The sequence below is a fragment of the Pteronotus mesoamericanus genome, unplaced genomic scaffold, assembly GCF_021234165.1.
Source record: "Pteronotus mesoamericanus isolate MK-2021 breed Mesoamerican mustached bat unplaced genomic scaffold, CSHL_Meso_final scaffold_85, whole genome shotgun sequence".
NCBI lineage: Eukaryota > Metazoa > Chordata > Mammalia > Chiroptera > Mormoopidae > Pteronotus > Pteronotus mesoamericanus.
The window spans coordinates 3,105,013-3,127,703 of NW_026555329.1; the positions used below are offsets into that span (position 1 = coordinate 3,105,013).

The window sequence follows — 22,691 nt, forward strand, 5'->3', positions numbered from 1 at the left end:
TGTGCCTCTTGCACATTGATGTTTCCCTCCCTTCCTCTCTCTCTCTAGGTAAATAAATAACATCTTAAAAAGAATTAAGCTGGACAACAGTCATTCGCCAACGCGGTCCCAAATGGTCACCCCATCTCTGAGGCCACCGGGGAAAGAGGAGACAATCAAGAACAATGAAAAGTGTTAGCTGAATTCCTTAGACCTAGGGAAGAAAGATACTTTAACTTGCACAGCCTTATGTATTCAATATATATCTTCTTGGCCAGTCCTCCACTCAGTCATTCAACTATCATTTATTGAAAGCCTATGACAAAACTAACAGATACACGTGCTCCAAGGTGTGATGGGAGAGAAGTTCCCCCGGGTTGGCGTGATGCGCCAGCAGCTGCACAACCTGGATCCCCCTCAAGGAGGGGCTTGTGGCAGCTGCCGGCGACCTGTGGGCAGAGCACATCCAGCTGTGCTGAGGCCACACCCTTCCCAGGGCACCCACATCCCTCCCACAACTGGGCAGGGAAGGGTGTAAAGGCCTGGCCCAGTGTGGGACAATTGTGGTATGTGCCACGTTAGCCCTCAAACTCCTGGTTTCCTGAGCCTGCATCACAGCTTGACTTCTGCTCCTGGTGAATCCTGCTTTCATGTCTTCCCCTCCAGGGGGCCGCCAAGGGCACTCACTGCCTTACAAGCCTTGTGCACACTCAACTCAGCCTCCGGGTCCCCGGCCAGAGAACCCGATTTGTGACAGCTGGGAGAGCGGAGAGACCAGCATCTCAAGGCAGGGAGGGGTGGGGGATTCAATTTTGTAACATTTCCACAAAAGCACTCTTGCTAGGAGGCCTACAGTTCAAAAGCTGCTGTGTAAAAAGACCTGTCCTACTCCCGTGTGATCCTGGGCCACTTTGACCCTCAGTGCCCTCAATTGTGAAGATCTTTTCTAACTCACATTCTAAGAAATTAGTTGAGAAAAAGCACTTTATACATTTTCAGATGCTATATAGCCATTAATTACTATTCCTTTCTATTGCTTTTTGGATTCTGAAGAGCTGCCATTAATGACTAACTGCTGGCAACTCAATCAGACTGTGAGGAGAAAGCAATGCCAGCCCCCAGGAGCCAGTAATTACTTGTTCGCTCTCTTTTCCTGTTTTTCTCAACTGAACAACATGAAGCCGATACAGAGTATATGTGTTTTACAAGTACACTGGAGATTTATGGTCCATGCTCTTAATTTAAAGAATGGGTAAGTTAAACCCATCATTAAGTTACTTTTTATTTGTATGTAGGTGATATTTACTCGTGAGGCTGGGACTCGATTAAAAAAAAAAAGTCGTCATGCTTACGATAGGAAGCCATCGTAAAGCTGTGAGCTGGGGTGTATGAGCACAACTCAAAATCCGGTGACTTATTCTGAGCTGGCCCCTCCCTGCCGGGGCTCGCTCTGCTGGGAGAAGACCCATCTCATGCTCTGCATGTGTCCAGAACCTTTTCAGTGCGGGCTCCTCAGCTAAAACTGGGTTCCTCCTGTCTCTAAAATCCCATGGCCGCTAGGCTTTCTCTCATGACACTTATCCTATTCTATCTAAAGTTACAACTGTTTGGATCCTTCCTGCTGGGCTGCGAACTTATGACACCTGTCCTCCGGCTGTTGATTTACCTTTGCTGCCCATGTAAGCCTTGCACCGAGGCTTTCTGAGTCCATGAAGGCAGTGGGCAGGGGAAGAAAGGAGCAAAGCTCTTCTTACTAAAATCTCTGAAGTTCTGAAAACGGGCAGCATGATTTCTGAGTCTGTCCTTCTCATACTGTGTTGGGACCTCAATAGTGGGATCGAGGGTTTGACCTTTGAAAAAACACTCTTTGTGAACAGTCCCAGCTGGTTTAGCCGGGCCTTTCATTTATTCATCTAGGGAAGGAAGGACTGAGAGCTGCTTTGACCTTTAGGGTTGGATGAACCTTCAAAGACAAAGAGCAGTGTGGGGCCTCCGAGAAGAATGACATCAGAGGGACAGGGATGAAGGCCACAGAAGTAGGGGGCCCGTCTCTAGGCAGGAGGCAGGCTGGAGCCATTGGGTCCAGAGAGAACAAGGAGCCAGAGAAAGAGACTGTGTCCTGTTTGGCCTGGGTGGCTTTTAATAGCAGTTTCTGATCATTATAGCGCACATTTACGGAGTGCTCGTTGTGGGCCAGGCACCACAGGCATGATCTCATTTGGGCGCCCAGCCTTGGTTCACAGGAGGAAGCTGAGGTGCCGGGAGGCGAAGCAACTTGCCTTAAAGCCACAGAGCTAGGGCGTGACAGACCCAGGATTTGGTTGCAGGCATTTGTATTTCCGGTCCAGATCTCAGGCACTGCCATGCTATTTGTTGCCCCTCCTAGAACCATAGGTGTCCCCTAAAAGCTGTCCCCTCCCAACTTGGGCTCCTGAGCTGGCTGGCTTCCAGCGGGGTGAACACCGTGGGAGGAGGGAGCAGGAAGCTGGAGGGTGAGCAAAGGTGAGGCCAAGGCCTTTCTCTTTCCTTCTCTGTGACAATAGCCCCTGCTTTACCACACTTGGCTCTCATAACACTCTTTCCACCCCCCACCCCCCTCCCTGACTGCTCCAGCAAGGAGTCATTCCTAAGTCCCTTTATGGGAGCCATCTAGGGCGAAGGCTGCTTCCTGCCGGAACCCCGGATGCACCACCACAACCCACACTGGCTCCCACTTGATTCTACTGTGTCCCACGGAGAATGGCAGCGGTGGGACAGGGTGACTCCACACAAATAAATGACGTTCCTGTCTGCACATTGCTTTACCGTGCAAGGTAAAGAATCTTGTGTGGATCTCGAGTCCAACAAACCATCCTGGAAAACTGTTCATGAAATCATCCGGGCATCTGAACACTGGTTGGATATTTGATGATAGCAAAGAATTACTGATTTGGGGGGGGGGGCGGGTATGCTAATGGCATTGTGGTTATAGTTAAGAGTCCTTGTATTTCAGGAATGTATACTGAAATATTTATAGGAGGGACCTACCTCCTCAAAAGTCCAAGGCCTCCTGCACGTCACAGCTCTTCAAATGTTTGAGCTAGCCATCTTGTCCCCTTGCCACTCTGGTCAACCAGTTCCCAAATGATTTCCCTCCTTGGGGACAGGAGTTTCCTGGAGATTTGACCCCCAGCTCTGGGGCAATGAGGGCAAATCATCTGTTGAGTATTAACACACCAGGAACTGTACCAGCCCTTTAACACAGTGCTATTTCCTTCTCACCAGACTCTTCCAGAAGGAGGTTAACCTTCTCCTCTCACAAAGGTCGCCCTGGTAGCAGTGAGGCCAGGACAATGTGACGATTAGTTTTATGTGCTCACATGGCATGTGACTAGGCCGCTGTACACAGTTGCTCCCACACTAACCTAGGTGCTGTTGCAGAGATATTTTGTAGATGTGGTTGACAGCTACAACCAAACCAGGCGGCTTTAAAGAGATCACCTTCAATAACCTGAGTGCGCTCATCCAATCAGTTGAAAAGCCTTACAAGTAAAACTGAGGCTTCCCTGAGGAAGAAATTCTGCCTCGAGCCTGCTGAGGGTTTCCAACTCACCTGGAGTTTGGACTTGCCAACCTCCACAGCCATGGCAGCCTTGAAATAATCAGACACTCTCTCTCTCTCTCTCATACTGTATTGGTATAATATATATTCCTATTATACTGGTTCTGTTCTCCAGAGAACCCTGGCTGCTACTGAGTTGTACCAATCTTCAAAGGTTGCACCACTGCGACCAAGGGTCAGGCCTCTAGCCACTTCCCACGCTCTGCTCACCACCACCTGCAGCGGAACCCCAGACAACCCAGTTGTGCAGCAGGGCCTCACCGGCCTCAGCTGGTGTTTGTATTTGAATAATAACATAATTCCTTCACTGGATAACAAACATAATTCCCACAAGTGTATTTAAATAATAACATAACTCCTTAACTGGATTTTGAGAATAAACTATTCGTATTGAAAGGCTGCCCAGAATGGGAGAAGCTTGTTTTCACAACGCGTGTTTTGCAGCGGGTGGGAGGTATGGTTTACTCAGTGCTTAAGAACAGTGACCAGGTCTATTCCAGGCAAGGTTGCTAATTTGCTGTGTAACTTTGGGCAATCCTGTTTTGCCACCTGAGTAATTACAACGCCAACCTGAAAGTCTGCTTTCTGCTGCCCCCATCCACTCAAATTGGCATTAAATGGTCAGAGGGCCCATCAGGAGTCGGATCTGACCTACTTTCGAATTGGACTCTGGCCATGAAGGACTCACGACACATTCCAGTGTATGGTATCAAACCAACGTAGAGGGACGGATGAGGAGTGCTCAACAGGTGCTCGCTGAACCGGCCTGCGTTCCTCACCCCATCTGGGTGCTAGTTGGGGGTTAAAGTGAAGACCCAGTCTTCACACTCAAGACAACTGCAGTTCAACGTAAGGTGCCACTTGCCCTGGCCTACGCTCTCTCTGCTCCCCTGCTCTCTGGGGAGTCTGGCAGGACACACAGCAATCTCCCTCTCAGTTTAAGAGGGCTGCCCTGAGTACAGTATAGAGTTGGCTCTTAAAGGCACAAGAGGACAATTTAAGATTAAAAAAGGGGAGAATGCCAAGTCCCATAAAAGAAATATTATTGAGTGTAACAGGGTTGGAAGGAAAGAGCAGAAAATGGTTGTAGATGAGGTGACAATTGAGATGTGCAAGAATTTAACAGTAAAAGACTTGGGAGGAATGAAAAGAGGCATTTTGGCCAAAGATAACAGAATAAGAGGCAGGAAAGAAGGGGGCTGTCTGGGGAAAAGGAAGGGAGTGTTAGCTGGAAAGTAGGCTCCAAGCAGAGGATCATGGGAGATAAGCTCAGCTAGGGCAGTTAGGGAGCTGGGTCACACTGGCCACATAAAGAGCCGTGAATGACAAAATATCAAATTGCTGGCTAATGAGGAGCTAGCGGAGGCTCCCCAAATAAAAGCGGAGAGAACCAAGGCATGTTATGGAAACCTGCATCTAGCACCAGCACGGACAGAAATCAATTGGGGAAGGGGCGTAACAGCCCCGAGAGCCGAATCAATAGCAGTAGCTGACATTGCTGCAGGCTGACCATGTACCAGCCCTGCTGAACTTGCTTGATCTCCTTTAATCCTCACAACTCCCGAAGGTACACTTACCACCCCATTTGACAGATAAGGGAACCGAGGCACAGAGAGGTTAAGAAGAGTAACCCAGATCACACAACCAGTCAGAGATGGAGCCAAGGCCTACAGCTACCCCAGCGGATCAGACTCCAGTCTGGAGCCCTGGACCACCAGGCCAGCCTGCTCCTGAGTCAGGGCTTAGGCCCTGTGGCCTGATGTCTCAGCTGAGCTGAGAAACAGGGGGAATGGAGAAGAGAATGATCCAAGGGACACTGCGGAAACGGTATGGCTATGACCTCCCCATTGAGGTGAAGGACTGGCTGGAGAAAGTTTGAAATAAAGTTCCTTGGGGTTGCTGCACATTAAGGCGGGGGGCGGGGGGTGCAGGGGGGAAGCCCTGGATGCTACGGTTCAGTGGATTGAATGCCAGCCTTCGAACCAAAGGGTTGCGGGTTCAATTCCCAGTCAGGGCACATGCCTGGGTTGTGGGCCAGGTCCCCAGTAGGCGGCACGTGAAATGCAACCACACATTTAGTGTTTCTCTCCCTCTCTTTATCCTTCCCTTCCCTTCTCTCTAAAAATAAATAAAATCTTTAAAAAAAAAAAGAAAGAAAAAGAAAAACCTGGATTTGCTTAGGAGCACATACCAAATCCTGCTGCAAATGATCCTACATACAGGCCAGCCGCTTCCAGAAACAGCGTAGTTTCCAACAGTTGGGGCCCACTTGCTACGTAAGCTGAGTACCCCAGGGGTTGCCAGGAAAAGGGAGAGGGTGACTGTGTCATGGGCTGAATTGTTGCCCTCAAGATCCACATGTTGAAGTCATAACCCTCAATACCTCGGAACGTGACTTTATTTGGAAACTGAAGTGCTGTGGGTGTCACTGGTTAAGATGAATAGGGTGGGCCCCTAATCCACACCACTGGTGTCCTTATAAAAAAGGAAATTTGGATACTGACAGGCATAATACAAGGAGGTGCCATGTGAAGATGAAGGCAGAGCCTGGGGTGAGGGCTGCCAAAGACTGTCAGCAAACTCCGGCACGTGAGCGCCCGGCGCTGACTGTCCCTCACAGCCCTCAGCAGGGGGCAACCCTGCAGATACTTTCGTGTCTGTGGGGACAACACAGGCCTATTGTTTAAGCCACCAGCTTGTACTACTTTATTCTGGCAGTCCTAGGACACTCATACTGTGACCTATGTCATCCTTTCCCATACGAAGGTCATCTTTACAGTGTCCTTCAGGAAGCAAAACGAAGAGCCTACTGTGAAACTTTGTAGCACTGCAATGTATGTAATCACTGGACTAGTTCCGTATCCTAATTGTGAGTTAAAAACAGGCAAGTGTTTGAACTTTCGTCTATCTGCAGCTGCCTAGGCATCAGGGACTATCTCTGATTTCGAAAGGAAAACTCATTTTTACGTTAACAATCAAGGACCTTTCTCTTCCCCTTTCTCTTAGAAGCAAGTACTGACTGCATCAGATTCTTCCTGTGGCCTGAAGAAACACAGTCTCATGAACAGTAAACTGAGAGGTCCTGCTGGGAACCCCTCACCTGGGCAGAGGGTGCCCATCCCAGGGCATGAAACCACATCAAGATGACCGCAAACCCTCTCAGTTTCAAAGCGGCAACAGCTCCCTTGAAATACTGAAGCTGGCTGTGAGTAGCCATTCCACCTCCAAATAGGCTCACACATTCAACTCTGCAAAAACTGTTCATTTCTTTGTTGCACCCACGCGTTACTTTGCAGGACGCGTGCTTCATCGGTCGGGAATGAATGGCTGTGGTCACCGAGAGAAGCGTGTCGGCCCTGGGGAATTCCGGATTCTGTTTTCAGACAGTGAAGAGTCGCACAAAGAAGTGAAACCAAAGCAGTACTTCTTTTGATACTTAGAAAATCCCCTACTCCAGAATATTTGTGCACATGCACAAAAATTATGGAAAATTGTACTGTAAAACCAGAGTTCCCTACAACTCAAACATCAGCCACCAGAATGATCCATTTAAAGACATAACAAACCTAGGACAGCCCCTGGGGCAAAGCGCTGCCCTTCTTTGAAGCTGGCAGTAATGAACAAGTTATCAAGCAAGTAAGACACAAGGGGCACAGTTCTTAGCCTGTTGTGTGGAACGAACTGCTTCTCACAATAGCCCTATGTGGTAGGCACCTTTATTATTCTCCACGTGCAGATGAGGAGAATGCAGCCCAGACGGGTTGGGAAACTGGCCTCGGGTCACAGAGCTCTGAGTGGTGGAGCTGGGATTCAAAACCAGGCAGTCTGGCTGCAACACACCCTACCCCTTGACAAACAACCAACCAAACCAGACACAGAGACAAATAAGACAAAAGGAGACAAAGTGAGTGGGGACAGGTGAAGGATGGTGGGTTGAGGAGACAGAGAATACATCCGATGCACGCACGGGGCTGGCACTTCTCACAGCTCTTTCCAGTTAATTGGCACAGCACCCGGAGGTAAGCTTTACTCTCCCGCTGATGAAACACTGAGGCTTGGAGTGACCTGTATGAGGACACATCAGTAAGTGATGTCCCTAAACTCAGGTTGGCGGATTGCAAAAACCAGTGCCTGTTTCCCGCCCCATTTTCTTCCGGTCATGGCTTTAAATTGTAACCTCGGCATGAAAGACAGTATACTCTGCTTTAAAAAGCCAATCCAGCACAGAAAAACAGCAGGCCTGGGGTCAGGAGCGAGGGGTGTCACCCCGTTCCCGCCGCACACTTGTCCACAGAACCTGAGTACAGTTCAGGTGCTTAATTATCATGCCAGTCTGAGAGTCAGCTCAGCTTCTCGCCCCACTACTGGCACTCAAACTGCGTGGCTTTAGCCAACTTCCCAAACCTCGCTGGGCCTCCATTTGCCATAAGTACAAACTGTATAGAAGGCTGCCAGGCGTGTGTATCTCATAAGGTTAACATCAAAAAGGCACTACCAGCAAAGATGAACTGGCTGGGAAAACTCTAAGGTGCTTCACAGCTGATCTTCGCTGAAATCAGTACGACCAGGTCATCCCCACAGCTACCAAGGTCTAGCAAGGTCCACACCTGGCAGCGGGGGAGGCATCACCAGAATGGCCCCGTGTGAACTTCACCCTCCCCCCTGGGAAAGCTGTGCTCAAGGACTCCGCGGTCTGGCTGGGCCTAGGCCCCAGGAGCTCCCTGCAATGCAGGCTTGCCTGTTTAAACAGGTACCAACCAGGCGATGCTAAGAGGGGGAGGGAAGTCCTCACGGAGTAAACTAAACTGTCTGGTCTCCCTCCACATCCCTGCAGACTTGGCCAGCAGGTTGGCACTGGGCTCTGAGGGGGCCAGGGTACCATCTGGTACAGCATCCAGCATTGGGTTTCACCCCGTGGGTTACAGAATCAGGGAAGGTAGCCGAGCCGCACGCAACTCCCGTCAGGAGGTAGAAGAGGACTGAGGGGAGGGTCCAGATTGGATGAGTGGGTGGCCAGAGCCTTCCACTGTTCCCAACAGACGGGAGCCCACCGGGACTCACACCAACCCCCACCCCATTCGTTCCGGCCCCAGGAAGAGGAAGGGATCAGATCTGCATAACAGTGAATCACCGAGCACTTGGGCACGATGACCCCTCCAGGAGAGGGTGGAGAAGCCCGTCTGACAACTGCCCACACAGACGGCAGTTCTGACGAGCAGCAAACAAACCCGTCTAGCCCCACCTCCCATTTTGCATAAGCCTGCACTCCAAAAAACAACGTCCCAGGAACACGTTGATCGATACCAATTGTGAACACTTAAGGTTTGTTCCAAGAAAGGATGAAAAAGATCCCTTTGAAGGAACTCTGGATGAGGTGGTTTTGTGGAAATTGATGCTAAATGTCCTTACACACAGACACGTCAATCAACAGATCCTGGTGAACTTTCTTTCAAAAGAAAGTCAAGCCAAAAGGGTTGAACCGATAAACCAAAAGGAACTTGTTAGTCACTAGGTGACTGTCGGGGTTCCTGTTTTATGCTAATAAGCGATTACACAAGTTCTGGGAGGGAGGGAGGGAGCATTGTTAGCGCGGGGGAAGGTTGGTCACCGCAGGACGGTGTGCCACCCGGCCTCCGCCTGGACGCTGACCACTGCTCCTTCATCCAGGGAAGCAACAAAAACGAACTGCAATTGGGTTAAAAATCCGGGCAGGGGCCATCGCGTTAGGCCGGGAGCGTGGCTCGTAAAGAGAAACGTGCGTCCTCCAGGAGGCCAAGGCCGCCTTCGGGTCCTCCGAGTCGGGCACGGGTTCCAGAAAAACAACAACAACAACAACAACAACAACAACAACAACAACAACTCAGTGTCCACGAGGTACTGAAAAACTGCAGTGGGCAACCACATTACCAGCATCCCTTCTCCTCTCCCCTCCCCGGCCCCGAACTACTCTTGATAGCCATCAAACACAAGAAACGTGTCCCTACAATGAAACAGACGATTTCACCCACTTTTCTCAAGAGCCTAAAAGTCTAATAGCCTTCATTCAGATTCACAAAAAGGAGAGGCTGAGTCGTCCGCGAACCCGCAAACCCCTAGGGGCTGGGGATGGAGAGCCAGCGGCGTGCCCCCTCCCCAGGTTCCTCGCACTGTCTCGGGATCCCGGCCAGCTCACTCCGCACCGCGCCCGCGTCCTCGCTCTCCCGTTACCTCGCTCGCGTGTCCGCAGGCGTCCGGCACTTGAGCCGTCGGTTCCGCGGGTGCCTCCTCCTCCTCCAAGGGGCTACTCGGAGCTGCTCGGGGGTCCCCGCCAGCCCCCGGCGCAGCCTGGTTGCCGCCGTCCGCACTGGCGCCGACTCCTCCGGCCGAGGAGGCGGCGGCGGCGCCTAGCAGTCCGTGTGCGCCGTCGGTGTCCCCGGCCGCCACGCTGTGCACCAGCCACGCATCCACACGGGTGCGGGGGATAAAGGGGACCCCAAGCGTGCGCACCTCCCAGAACAGCTGGCCCTCGGGCTCCGCCGCGGGGTCTGGCTCCCGGCCTTTGGGGTGCAGGTGGTCCGTGCGCCCCCGCCCTCCCGATGCTGAGAAGAGGCTGGGCGCGTACGCGGGACTCGTCTGGCAGTCCCCGAGCAGTAGATCATCCCCGAGGAAGGTGGGAGGCGAGAACAGCAGGTAGAGATCTAGGTCCAGATCCAGGTGGAGCCCCGCCAAGCTCAGCAGGATGGTGAGATGCAGGAGGCCGCCGCTTTCGGACCACCACGGCTTCAGGTACTTCATCTCCCGTCGCACGCCTGGGGACGCCCCTGCCGGCGCCCGCAGGTCCCAGCGCTGCAGCCGCCGCTCAGACACGTGCGGGCCCCGCGCACCGCCGACACCTGCCCGGAAGAGGCAGACGCGAAACAATGGACCCGGACGCGCAGCGGCCGTCGCGGGCTCCCTGAGCCCGGCACAAAGGCGATCCTTCCCAGGTCCGCACCGTGCCTGCGGCTCAGGAGAGACGGAGGAGGAGCCACCTGCGCGCGAAGGCCGCCTGCCCTGCCGCCTTGCAGCTCCGCGCCACCGCCAGGCCGGGCCCCAGCCGCGGGCGCAGCCGCGGGGAACACGCCCACTGCCGCCTGGGGCCCGCGCCGATGGGAGGGGCCTGCGCAGGGCGGGTCGTGGCTCCCCTGCTCAAAGGCTCTTTATTCCACGGGAACGCAAAGCTCTCTGGGAAGCAGGAGTTGTGGGCGCTCAGTGGCTCCCCACTTTGCCCCGGTAGGCTGGGCGGTAGATCTGAATGCGGGGGTGGGAGTAAAGAGTCAGGAGTCAGGGAGAAGTACCGGTGGGAAGGGACCGGATGTGCAGACTGCGGAAAAAGCTGAGGCACAGGCATCTTTCAAAGGGACTGTACCCACGTGAGAACACTGGGCCCCCTCAGTGGGTTCAGGAGTCTCATCCCTGGATCCGGATACCTGCCTGTCGTGTGACTTTAAGTTACTTAACTTCCCTGTGCCTCAGTTGTCTTATCAGTAAAATGGGGAGACTAGTCCCTGTCCGACAGAGATGTGGTGGGGTCAGGTGAAATATTACATGTAAAGCCCAGAGTTTGACAGAGATTTTACAGCAGCCATTGGGATCCAAGAGCACTCTCCCTCAGGTCGCATGCTCTAGGCTCCCAAAGCCCCGCACTGTTCCCTGGGCGGCCCGCCCAATGCTAGGCCTTCCCTCAAGGTCTCCTTTGCTCCTTAAGTGAGAGTTACAAGCACCAGCTCTTGAGTTACTCTATATGGGTTCACATACTCTCTCCACCACTTATTTAGTAAGTAGCCTGGACCTCAGACAAATGGCTCACGCTGCCTGCCTCAACTTCCGCACTGTCAAATGGGACTAATAACAGCACCTTCCCCCCACCGAAGGTGCTGTTGTGAGTCCCAAATGAGATGCATATCAACCGCCAACCACAGCACTTGGTAGGTAGGAAGTGCTGAGTGTTACCCATTATTCGTAGTACCCATCCTCTAAGGCTTCACCCAAAGAGAGATCCTCTGAGTTTTCTCCATTTGAAGTTAATCACTTCCCCCATCTGTTCTCCCACAGTGCTTTTTCCATATGTCAACATTCAACACTTGGCACCTTTTACTTTGTATTCTAGTTGAAGATTGGTGGGATTTGCCCACTGTAAATTCTTGAGGGCAAAACACCCTGTTTGGCCCGCCTTTGTGCCTGCACAGTTCCCTGGCACTGGGCTTGCAAATGCAGGCTTTACTAACCCCACTCCCTGGGTGGGGAAGGAGGGGTGCACAGCTGGGGGCTGGCAGTTGTGTAGGAAGTTGAGCAAGACTTGTTTTTAAAGGCCCCTTGCTCCACCTAGGTTGCTCTTTTCTCTCGAGGCTACTGTGATACCTTCACACGAGGTTTCAGTTTGCCCCGTGAGAGCGAGGGGAGCAGAGTCGGCTTCTGCTTTGTCTTAGTGGATGAGTTAGGGGTGGCGAAGAGGCTGGGAGAGGGATTAAGAGGGATGCTGGCCAGATTCGCGAGATTTGGGACAGAAGCCCTGTTCACACCACTTAGTCCCTGGACAGCAGGTTTGGATTCTGGGCTTGGCAAATGTCAGCTGAATCCGTGTTTTCCCTCAGGCCCTGCCCAACTGCCTGTGTTGGAGGCTGTGAAGGATGTGAAATGGATATTTTTGCTTGGTAAATGTATGGTTTCTTTAAGATCAGATGTTTGAAACACCTAGAAATGAGGGAAAGAATGCTCTCAAATGCCAAGATATAAAAGAAGTGCTGGGGACCAGGTGAGAAGAGAGATGGTGCCTTCTTGGAAATGGTATCTTCCAGAATGTTGCAGAGTTGGTGCTCAAAAAAATTTTTTTCTCAATTGAATTGAGGAGTTTACACTTGAGGTATGTTTTGAGAGATCTGAACAGACTAGGAAGGGCATTCAAACTTCCTTTCTAACATGAGTTGTGGAGGGGGCTGACCTTTTAAAATGTGAGTCGATAATCATAGTATATGTCGGGCTGCTCAGTTCAAAAGTGAGGTTTAATTCTAGCTTACAGCCTGGTGAAAAGGAAAAGGAAGCACCTATAGGACTCTGGGGTAGAATATTAAACAGGAGACTCATAAGCCCGCCCACCCTTGACATCAATGGCAACAAAGGTTCCATTTTAAGGAATACGGAGAATAGAGTGAGATTATTATTTTTTTCTAGAATCTCTCCATTCAGGAGTAGCTAATAGTGCAAACCATTGTCATGTTAAAGCCTTGAAAAGTCATCTGCGTTTCTTAAAATCCTTAAATCAGCTCTACTCAAAAGATAGTCCAAAGCTGATGCCAATCCCCAAACCATTCATATGTGGTCCTGATGAGGGCCGTAATAGAATGGAGGCTGGTTAGAAATTTTTATAACAATTTGAAATTGTGGTGACATTCAGCATGTGATCAATGGGCTTGTTTTATGTCTTTGTTGTTATATTTTTCTAGAAAGTTGTATTTATATTACAAAAGTTGTGACAGACAACAGATTTGGAAATGGAAACCAAACAAACAAACAACAAAAAGCTGGTCCTCCTCCAGGTTTAGCACGGCCTTAAACGGAGTTTCTGTGAGGGAGGCAGGGTCTGTGGACTTCCAGTGCTCCCCTTTTCTCAAGCGTGGGCGGGACCCCGCGACCTCCCTCTAACAAAGAGAATACGGCAGAAGTGGTAGAATGTCGTTTCCAAGGTTAGGTTATGAAAAGACTGAGTGACTTCTGTTTTGCTTACTGTCTTAGTCCGCTCGGACTGCTACAACAAAAATACCATAGAACAGTGTGGCTTATAAACAACAGAAATGTATTGCTCACAGTTCTGGAAGCTGGGAGTCCAAGAGCAGGGCGCCAGCATGGTTGGGTTCTAGTGAGGGTCCTCTACCGGGCTGCCGACTACTGACCTCTTGTTGTGTCCTCACATGGCAGAAGTGGCAAGGGAGCGTTCTCCGTGGCTTTCATCAGGGCCCTGGGCCTATTCTTGATGCTCCATCCTCATGACCTAATCGCTCCCCAAAGGCCCTGCCTCCTAGTACCATCATCTTGGGGATTAGGTTTCAACACAGGAATTTGGGTCGGGGGGAGGGCAGACACAAACATTCAGCTCATAGTACTTACCTTCCCTCTCCCTCTCCTGCTCTCTCCTTCTTCGAGAGGATGCCATGCTGTGAGCAAACCTGTGTAGAAGCTTGTGCAGCAAGGCGCTGGTGTCTTCGGCCAATAGCCAGTGAGAACCTGGGGCCTACCAACAGCCGCTGAAGGGAGCTTAGAAGCCGATCCTTCCCTGGTTGGGGTTTGAGATGACTGTAGCCTTAGCTAACTCCCTGATCAAACCAAAGGATGTATCTAAGTCACACATGGATTCCTGACCCAGAAATGACTCCAAGATAAAAAATGTTTCAAGCCACTACATTTTGCGGGGGTGATTTGTTATGCAGCCTAGGTAACTAACACACCTTGTGTGAGAAGTGGACATTAGACTAGTGGAAGGAAACACTAAAAATGCAACTGCAGGTATAGTCAATGAGTAATTTGCAACTATGAAGTACCATTAGCTAGGGCATTCTGGTCCCTAGATGCAATAATCTGGTTTCCCTAAGATGACAATTTGACATGAAACATAGTTACTACTAAAACATAGCCACCAGTCAGCTGGGGTTAGGTGAGCACAAGTGCTTTCTCCCATGGCAGTTTCTTGTAAATATCTATCCGAATTCAGCAAGAAAGAAAACAGATCTGGACCTTGGCATCCTTCTTTTAGAAAGTTTCTGCTAAGATTAGCCACAGGAAATTTAAATTTTTTGTAGAAATTCCAGGATTAAGCAGAATAGCCTATTTAAAAAATCCAAGACACATATATTGAGATAAAAGTCATATTATCTAGGAGTAAGATAATATTAAGATAGATTTATACATGTTTTAGTTTCAAAACAGGCATAGTCATTTACAATTTAAATGACTGCAATTGTTGAGACATTTTGCTAAAGGCTTCTGCAAAATCAATTTATGAACGGCCTAATTGGCCATCTCATACCAGTCTGATGAATCAACTGATAGTTAATGAAGATGAAGAGTTTATCCATTTCCTCTTGTTAGTCTGCAATCTTATGAAAGTTTGACTACGAAGTTGTTTCGGACAGTGTGGTGATAATTTCCACCATCTATCTGCTCACATACAGCATTCACAACGTAGGAGCTTAGATTGCTTGACCGGCTCTGTGCTGGTCCCTTTTCACGCATAATCTCATTTACCCCTTGCAGCAGCTCTGTGAAGCAAGGCTCCCACCATTTTTTATTGTCTAGATGAGGAGAGGGAGGCTCAGGGACAGGACACCCTGTGGCCAAGGACACGCCCTTTCTGCTGCAGCCTTCCCCTCCTCTGCACTGTTGTGCTTGTTGATTCATTCTCCTCCTCGTGAGGGAAGAAAATGCCCTTTTACAATCAATGCATTCTTTCCATGGCTTTTGAAAGTGTAAAATCTGCTCAAACTGTATCTTCTCTGCAAAGTTTCAGGGGAAATGGAGAATGGGTTTTGTCCCTCCATGTGAAGCTCCTTCTTCTTGATCTGTTACACTAAAATGTGTATTTCGGGCACCCTCTCATGTTCAGCTCTTCTTGCACAGTTTTGATTCCTCTTGATCTGTGCCAGCCTCATTTCCATCAGTGACTCATATAAGCACCCTTCATATATGCAGACCTTCAAGACAAGAGTTGCAGTTTTATAGGGAAGTAGGATGTGTGCAGGGTGAAATGCACCACTGATTGGGGAGCCTGAGACTCCCCATGTGAGAAACAGGTTTAGTGAAGGTCAGGGCCTATGCCAGGAAATTCACAAGCTAAGTAGCTTTGCTGCCTCCTACCTCATCTCTGTAGTGTGAATTGAACATTCAGGTTAAGGTTCCAGAAGTTGCAGTTGCTCTGTGTGTGTGTAAGGGAATTGCAGAGGACAGAAAGGGAATTCTACACAAAGCGAGGGAGCGAGGTCTCGGGGACATTGCAATGAGGCTGAGCAGCAGGGGATGACAGGTCCACAAGTTTCGGCATATACGCCTCTGGGAGCAAAGGGGAACTACCATTGTCAACCTTTGTCCTGTCTGTCACACCCAAAGCGTTAGAACCCTAAACTATTCTGGGCCTGGTGCTGCTGAAGCATCTAAACCTAGTCAGGGTGGCTAACTGCTATAGTAAACAACTTCCAAATTTCAGTGGCTTAACCCAAAGGAAGTTTACTTTTTTCTCACTTCACAGTTCCAAAAGGGTTTGGGATCGGGGAAGTCTGCTCTTTGGGGCCATTTGAGGACACAGGCCCTTTCCCTATAGCGGCTCTGCCTTTTTCTAGGTCCTTAGTGTCTTCTCCATTCAGCTGGTGATGGAGAGAGAGAGTGAAGACCAAGCCTGGGCCTGGACATGTTCCTCGCGACTTCCATCCGCATGCCATTGGCCAGAACTCGGCCGCACGGCCACTCCCAGCTGCAGGGGAGGTGGGGTCCAGCCAGGTTCCCAAGAGAAAGAGAATACAGGTAGCCGTCTCACACATCTGGTGAGCCGCTGTTCCTTGGTCTTATTCTGCATTCCATGCATTCAGAAACCACTTATTCAATACCTCCTGGGTATCTAGTTCTTTTGAGTTAAAAAAAATTTTTTTTAGCCCCATATAATGAATTGACACACTAATGCAAACCTAGAGTGGCTTGTTCAAGCTTGGCAAGTCTAGGTGTTTAAGATGCTGCCTGGTCAGAGCAGGTGATGCAGATCATGAAAAGAGCTTGGGGTTCCTGGGTCTAGGTCTAATCCTAGCTCAGCCCAAGCAAGTCATTTGGAAAGGACACATACGTCTCTGGACCTGGGCCCTTGCACCTGCACAGTGAGACTTTGAACCGGACAGATTTCTGCATTCCCATCTTGCTTAGAGTATCTCAGAAAGTCTTGGCAATAATGAGGATTATGTTAGATTACTACCAAACTCCAGTCTTCTCTCTTGACTATGAGACTTTGGTCCTAATATCTCCACCACATAGCTTTGGAAAAGAAAGCAGAAGATAATACCCTCTACTCCTGATTAAATCTCCAACGGGAAGAAGCATCTAAAAAACGTCGCTTCCTGACTTTTGATGCATCTTACTTTTCTGTTAGCACGTGTACCTCCTGAGGACATTTTGAAAGTGTGACACTCGTGTTGATCTTCACTCTTCAACTTCACACTCGTGGATGACTGGGAAGCAGCACATAAGTTGGGTTGTGAAGAAAGTCACTGATTATCCACAAAGTAGAAGAACCAAGCACCCATAATGGGGAATGAGTACAACAAATACAGTTTGCAGAGGCTTGATTTATTGCTCCTGCTCCTTTGCTTATAAGAAACTCATTTTGAGGCCAACAACCTTGGTAATTATTTAATAAATTTGATGGGTTTTTTATTATCTGAACTGATGATTAGTTTAGCACCTGAATTCTCTCATTTGCTTAATCATCTCCCTCAAGCATATTTGTATTTCTGATAGCAGCTCTAATGTTCTCATTATGAAATCACATCATTAACCAATTCCTGCTTAACTCTTTCTCTGTCCTTGCTGGATTTCTCTAATTCCTAGTTTTATCTTCCCGCACTCCAGAATCTCTAACTGATCTTAACTCAGCGGCAGCTTTCTGGTTGCCAGACTACAAGACCAAAGGCAGAGTTTCCTGGGCCGTGCAGGGGGCTTCTGAGCCCCTTGCCATCCCCTACCTGCCTTCTGCCCGCCTTTGAAAAAGGTAGATACTCCTCAGAGTTTTTGTTTGCTAAACAAGCATTGTCTGTCTGGGGTTCCTCCCCAAATTCACATCCACCCCAAAGAAATGTGACCTTAATTAGAAATAAGGTCTTTGCAGATGTAACTAAGGTAAAGATTGAGAAATATTCTGCCAATGGATCTTCAAAAAGGACTGTATATACGTTTTCTTAACAGTATATCCTAATTTTGAATTTCAGTAGTCTCTGATTTTCTGAGTGAAACTAATATAACCTTGCTGTTACTAACATCTAGATTAGAAAGGATCTCAAAAGAAGTTTCATACAGAAATTTAAATTTGTTCAGAGAGGCTTTGTCTTCAGCTGTCTCCTCTTTCCCTCTCTGTCCTGTCTCATTTCTGTTTGAAAGTACTTTGTGATCACAGTGTATTATTTACTACTTTGTGACTTTTACAAGCATCAATTAAATATGAACTTTACTCTCCTTGACATACATCTTTTTAAATTCAGTGACAAGTGCATTTTTCCCTGTTCTCTGGAACTATATCCCTCCAAAACTTCAATATCACCAAGATGAGTTAGGAAGAAACAGAACCTGGATCTGTTTCCTGCAAAAATGTCAATATTTGCTAAAACAAAGAGGTGGGAGTACCCCCACCGGAACGCCATCTGTCCTTGTCTCTGAGAGCCTGCTGGAAAATCTTTTCACAGCCAAGAGATGATTATTTGGCATAACTGACAAAGAAATTCAGCAAGGTGGCTTACGGATCAGAAACTGGCTGATATAAAGAGACACGTCTGCTCTGTGAAAACTGGAAGTATAGAAATGTTTCATTTTTGAAACCATTAAATTAGGGATTGTTTACTTTTCCAAAGTGTTTTCCATAGGAATCTTTTAATCAGCAGAATCAGCCAATTGATTTAAATATTCATATTCTTAACACGTTATTTTGTTGCTCAGCCTTTCAGGAAGTGAGCAGCTAAGACAATGAGATACAGTTCCCCTCTTAGAGTTCCATTATTTCAGTTACATTATGTTATGCTGTGCCTTAAGCAAATAAGCACACTTCTTTCTTCTCTTACGTATGAAAACTCAGTCCTGTTGCAGCTTGAGTGTGGAACTTTAACAGACAAAGCCCAGCTCCTGACATAGGGTCAGTTGCCTAAAGAGTTCCAAAGGAGGGTCTTAGCCCCCTGGATTCCTGTGGAGAAAAACCAGATCACCTTGAGCCGCAACTTGAAGAATAATGCAAGAGGTCATCTTGGGTAGGAGTGAAATTCTTTAAAATGCATTTGTCAGTTTTCAGGGTCCAGTTTCCCTCCTAAAGAACATTGCTCAGTGGGATGTTTGCCACTCAGTTTCTAATCCATCTGTGTACTGTCCACCTCTCCCCTGAAAACACACTCATTTGGGAACCTTGAACCATCTGTAGCAACTGATTCCACATCAATCTTGTGACAGTAAAACACTCCATCCAGCTGTGAGATCTCTTCCAAGTTTATTTCCAGCAGACGCCACCACCCCTCAGTTGGACCTTCATCTAATACCACTCTTCTCAGAAAAGAACAGTCATCCCGGCCTCAGCTGGGCCCTAGGCCACCTCCTCCAGCTGCCTTCTCAGGGGTTGGTATGGGCCAAAGGTGCACATCTCCCCTCACTGCAAGGCCATGGGCTGCTGGGTAGACGTCTTAGCCCAGTTTAACTGCCTCCAGCTAATCCAGGAGCATTTTGCCCACCGTGGAAACACACATTTCAGTCCCCAAAGATACATGAGCACGCTTACCTAAAAGGTTTTGGGTATGGCCTACAGTCATCCATCCATTCAATTCATTCATTGAGTATTTAATGAGCATCTATTATGTGTCAGACATTGTTCTGAGGACATTTTTATGTGAATAAAAGAAAGCCCTAGGTCTAATACAGTTTGCAATCTACTTGGGGGACACAGAAAACAAATAATTTTTTAGGGGGTGAGAAATGCTGAGTGAGGGGGGAGTGCAGGGGAGGAGAGTGATGGTGTGTGTATTGCACATGGGCGCACACGCCTGTGTCACCTAAGGAGAGGGACAGGGAAAGTCTGACCTGAAGGAGGCGAGGGGGAGCACCGCACAGTTCGCTGGAGGAAGGAGTATTTCAGAGACTGAGAAGAGCAAGCTCGATGGCAGGAGAGTACCAGCTGTGCTCAAGGAGCAGTTAGGAGGCCTGTGCAGCGGGGAGAGCTGAATCAGTACCAAGTCATGCTGGACATCACAGACCATGGTGAAGGCTTTGTATTTTGCTTTGAGTGGGATGGGAAGCTCTTAGAGGTTTGTGAACAAGACACAGATACACGCAAAACACTGAAAATACTACACAATAAATATGAAAACCGAACAAACAAACAAAAAAAACCCTAGATTTTATTTTGGTTTTCCTTGACTCTAAAGGTAATCTCCACTCTGTTTTATGAGGATGATATTTTCTTTTCTAAAATATGGCAGAAAATATGGAAAGCAAATACAAAAATCCTAATCTTACAATCCTAACATCCTCCATCTACTTAGAGACTTCATCTAAGTCCAAGACTTTAGTTCCTTCATTTCTTTTCTTTTTGCCAGTTATAGTTCTTTCCCTTCTATTGCATGTCTCTTTTCACTTTAAAATGTTTTTTTCTATAAAAATTTTTAAATGTTAAAAAATGTCAAAGACTTTAGTTCCTTCATTTCGTTTATTTTTCTTTTTTTCCCTTGAGTAAGTCCTTCTTTTCACTCGTTGCTCAGCAATGTATGTTTTTAAAAACTTTTTATGGACGTTTTAAAACTTAATACAAAATTAGAGGGAACTCCCAGCTTCAAGCAATGATCAATTCATAGCTACTCTTCTTTCTTCTATACTACCATCCATTTTTTTCCCCTTCCTAACACTGAATTACTTTACAGCAAATCCCAGACCTCTTGTCATCCATGAATGCTTCTGTATGTTTCTCTAAAAATAAAATCTTCTCTTTTTTTTTTGCATTATCATAATACCATTTTCAATATACCTACAAATGTAACAATATTTCTTTATCATGAAAAATCTAGTCAGTAATCAGCCCTGATTGGTGTGGCTCAGTGGATTGGGTGGGGGTTTGTGAACTGAAAGGTTGCTGGTTTGATTCCCAGTCAGGGCACATGCCTGGGTTGTAGGCCAGGTTCCCATGTGGGGACATGTCAAGGGTGACTGATCAATGTATCTCTTGCACATCGATGTTTCCCTCTCTTCCTCCCTCCCTTCCCCTCTTTCTAAAAATAAATAAATAAACTATTTTTTAAAAAATCTAGTCAGTAATCAAATTTCCCTTGTTGTCTCATTAATGCTTTTTTGTTGTTGTTCGTAAAAGGCAAAAAATTTATATGCTCTGAAGAGAACCTGGAGTATTTTTTAATGCTTTTTAAAAAATGGTTGATTTGTTACATCAGGAAACAGACATAGTTGCTACGTTGCATTTGGTTGATAGGCCTTAATACAGCTTTTAAAATGACTGTTCACCCACCCTCTTTTTTCTTTTTTAAATCCTGACATTTATTTGTTGAGGAAACCTGGCCATCAGTGCCTCAGATGTCCCTCACTTTGGATTTTGCTGACGGCAACCCTGTGGATTGTTGAATATGTTCTCCCCCACCCCCAGTTTTCCCCCTGTAAACTGCAGTTTGCTCCAGAGGCATGCTCAGCGTGGCTCTTTTGGCAGGGTGACCTGGGAGGAGGGGCTGCGGACTTCCTGTTGCACCGCCTCGGGAGGTGCATCCTGCCTTGCTGCCCGCTTGCTCACTCGCTCTCTCTCCGGGAAAGTACGCCAATTTACCAGTTGGCCATATTAAAGCGTGCAGTTCAGTGGCATTTCGTACATTCATATTGCTGTACAACCATCACCACTATCTAATTCCAGAACTTTTCCTTCATCCCCAAAAGAAATCCTATACCTACTTTGTGTGGTGAGCGCACAATACAACATACAGATGGCATATTATAGAATTGTACCCCTGAAAGCTATGTAATTTTATTAGTCAACGTCACCCCGATAAATTCAACTTTAAAAGATCCCATACCTGTTAAGTGCTCACTCCCCATTCCCACCTCCCCTGCCCCTGGCCCCCAGCCTGCCAACTGCTAATCTGCTTTTCATCTCTATGGATTTTCCACTTTGGATTTTTTATATAATTGGAATCATATAATATGTGACCTTTTGTGTCTGTCTTCTTTCACTTAGTATTACTTTTTCAAGGTTCATCCACATTGTAGCATGTATTTGTACTCCATCCCTTTTATGACTGAATAATATTCCATTGTGTGGCTATGCCGCCTTTTATTTTTTCGCTTATTGACTATTGTGAAGAGTGATGCTATGAACATTCATGTACAAGTGTTTTGTTTGAACACCTGTTTTTAATTCCAGGGGTTAGGACCCATCATAGGTTCAGTTTGCTTCAGCCTGACCCGTACATATAACCTTCCCCATGGGCATTTCGTCTGCGGATTTTAGCCACCATTGATGATCACTGCCTATCCCAATAGGGGTCCAACAGTACGCTTTCCGTAGAGGTCAAGGTGGTCAAACCATTTTACTTTCAGTCAACATTAAAGTAGCCCTGTTCTTGGTGACCAAGTTTATGTGTTCTCTGAGGGGACGAAAAGAAGGGGAGGGAGGGATTGGTGACCAAAAATTGTAGGGAAGCTGCCTGCGATGAACCCCTTGCTGCAGATTCCAGGGCCCGCCCACTCACATGGTAAGGTCACCTGGGACGCTCTGCAGCAAAGGAGTTTGTTTAGCTTTGTTTCCCTCTGTGTTTCCCAAGTTTATTTGACAACAAACTGTTTTTCTTTATAATTCTTCTTACTATTCATTGGAAGTTGCAGTTGGTTCCCAAGTATCTCTTATCCTGTTCTCCTTAGAATAGTCACAAGTTTCTAAGTATACTAAGTGTGTGTGTGTGTGTGTGTGTGTGTGTGTGTTATAAATATTAAGTATATATACTGAGTATATGTGTGTATATATGACTCAGCTTGTTTTTTCCTAATAATTTTTAAAGAACTTATGTATTTATTTTTTAGAGAGAAGGGAGGGGAGAAAGAGAGGGAGAGAAACATCCACATGTGAGAGAAATATCCATTGGTTGCCTCTCATGCGCCCCCAACTGGGGACCCAGCCTGCAACCCAGACATGTGCCCTGACCAGGAATCGAACCTTCACTTTGCAGGATGATGACCAGTGCCCTGAGCCACACCAGTCAGGGCTCAGCTTGTTTTTCCTTTTTATGTTATGCATGAGAAAAGATGTGGCTCATCCCAGACAAGAGGAAAGCCTTCCCTAGGATCACTAAGCACATCTCTCCTTTCTCTTGATAATGGCTTGGTGAAG

The 22,691-nt window shown here is 47.8% G+C and overlaps 1 protein-coding gene and 1 non-coding gene across 2 annotated transcripts in view; one reads left to right on the plus strand and one right to left on the minus strand.

The window, feature by feature from the left end:
- NFE2L3 (NFE2 like bZIP transcription factor 3) overlaps positions 1-10,354 on the minus strand; it is a 30,799-nt gene extending 20,445 nt beyond the window's left edge. The window contains exon 1 of the mRNA XM_054563924.1: positions 9,788-10,354. Coding sequence (XP_054419899.1) covers positions 9,788-10,354 — 567 coding nt within the window. The remainder of the gene's footprint in view (positions 1-9,787) is intronic.
- LOC129063581 (small Cajal body-specific RNA 11) lies at positions 4,442-4,577 on the plus strand. Its single transcript, XR_008528367.1, has one exon. It is a non-coding gene; the product is annotated as a small Cajal body-specific RNA 11 (non-coding RNA).
- Positions 10,355-22,691: the final 12,337 nt, after the last annotated feature.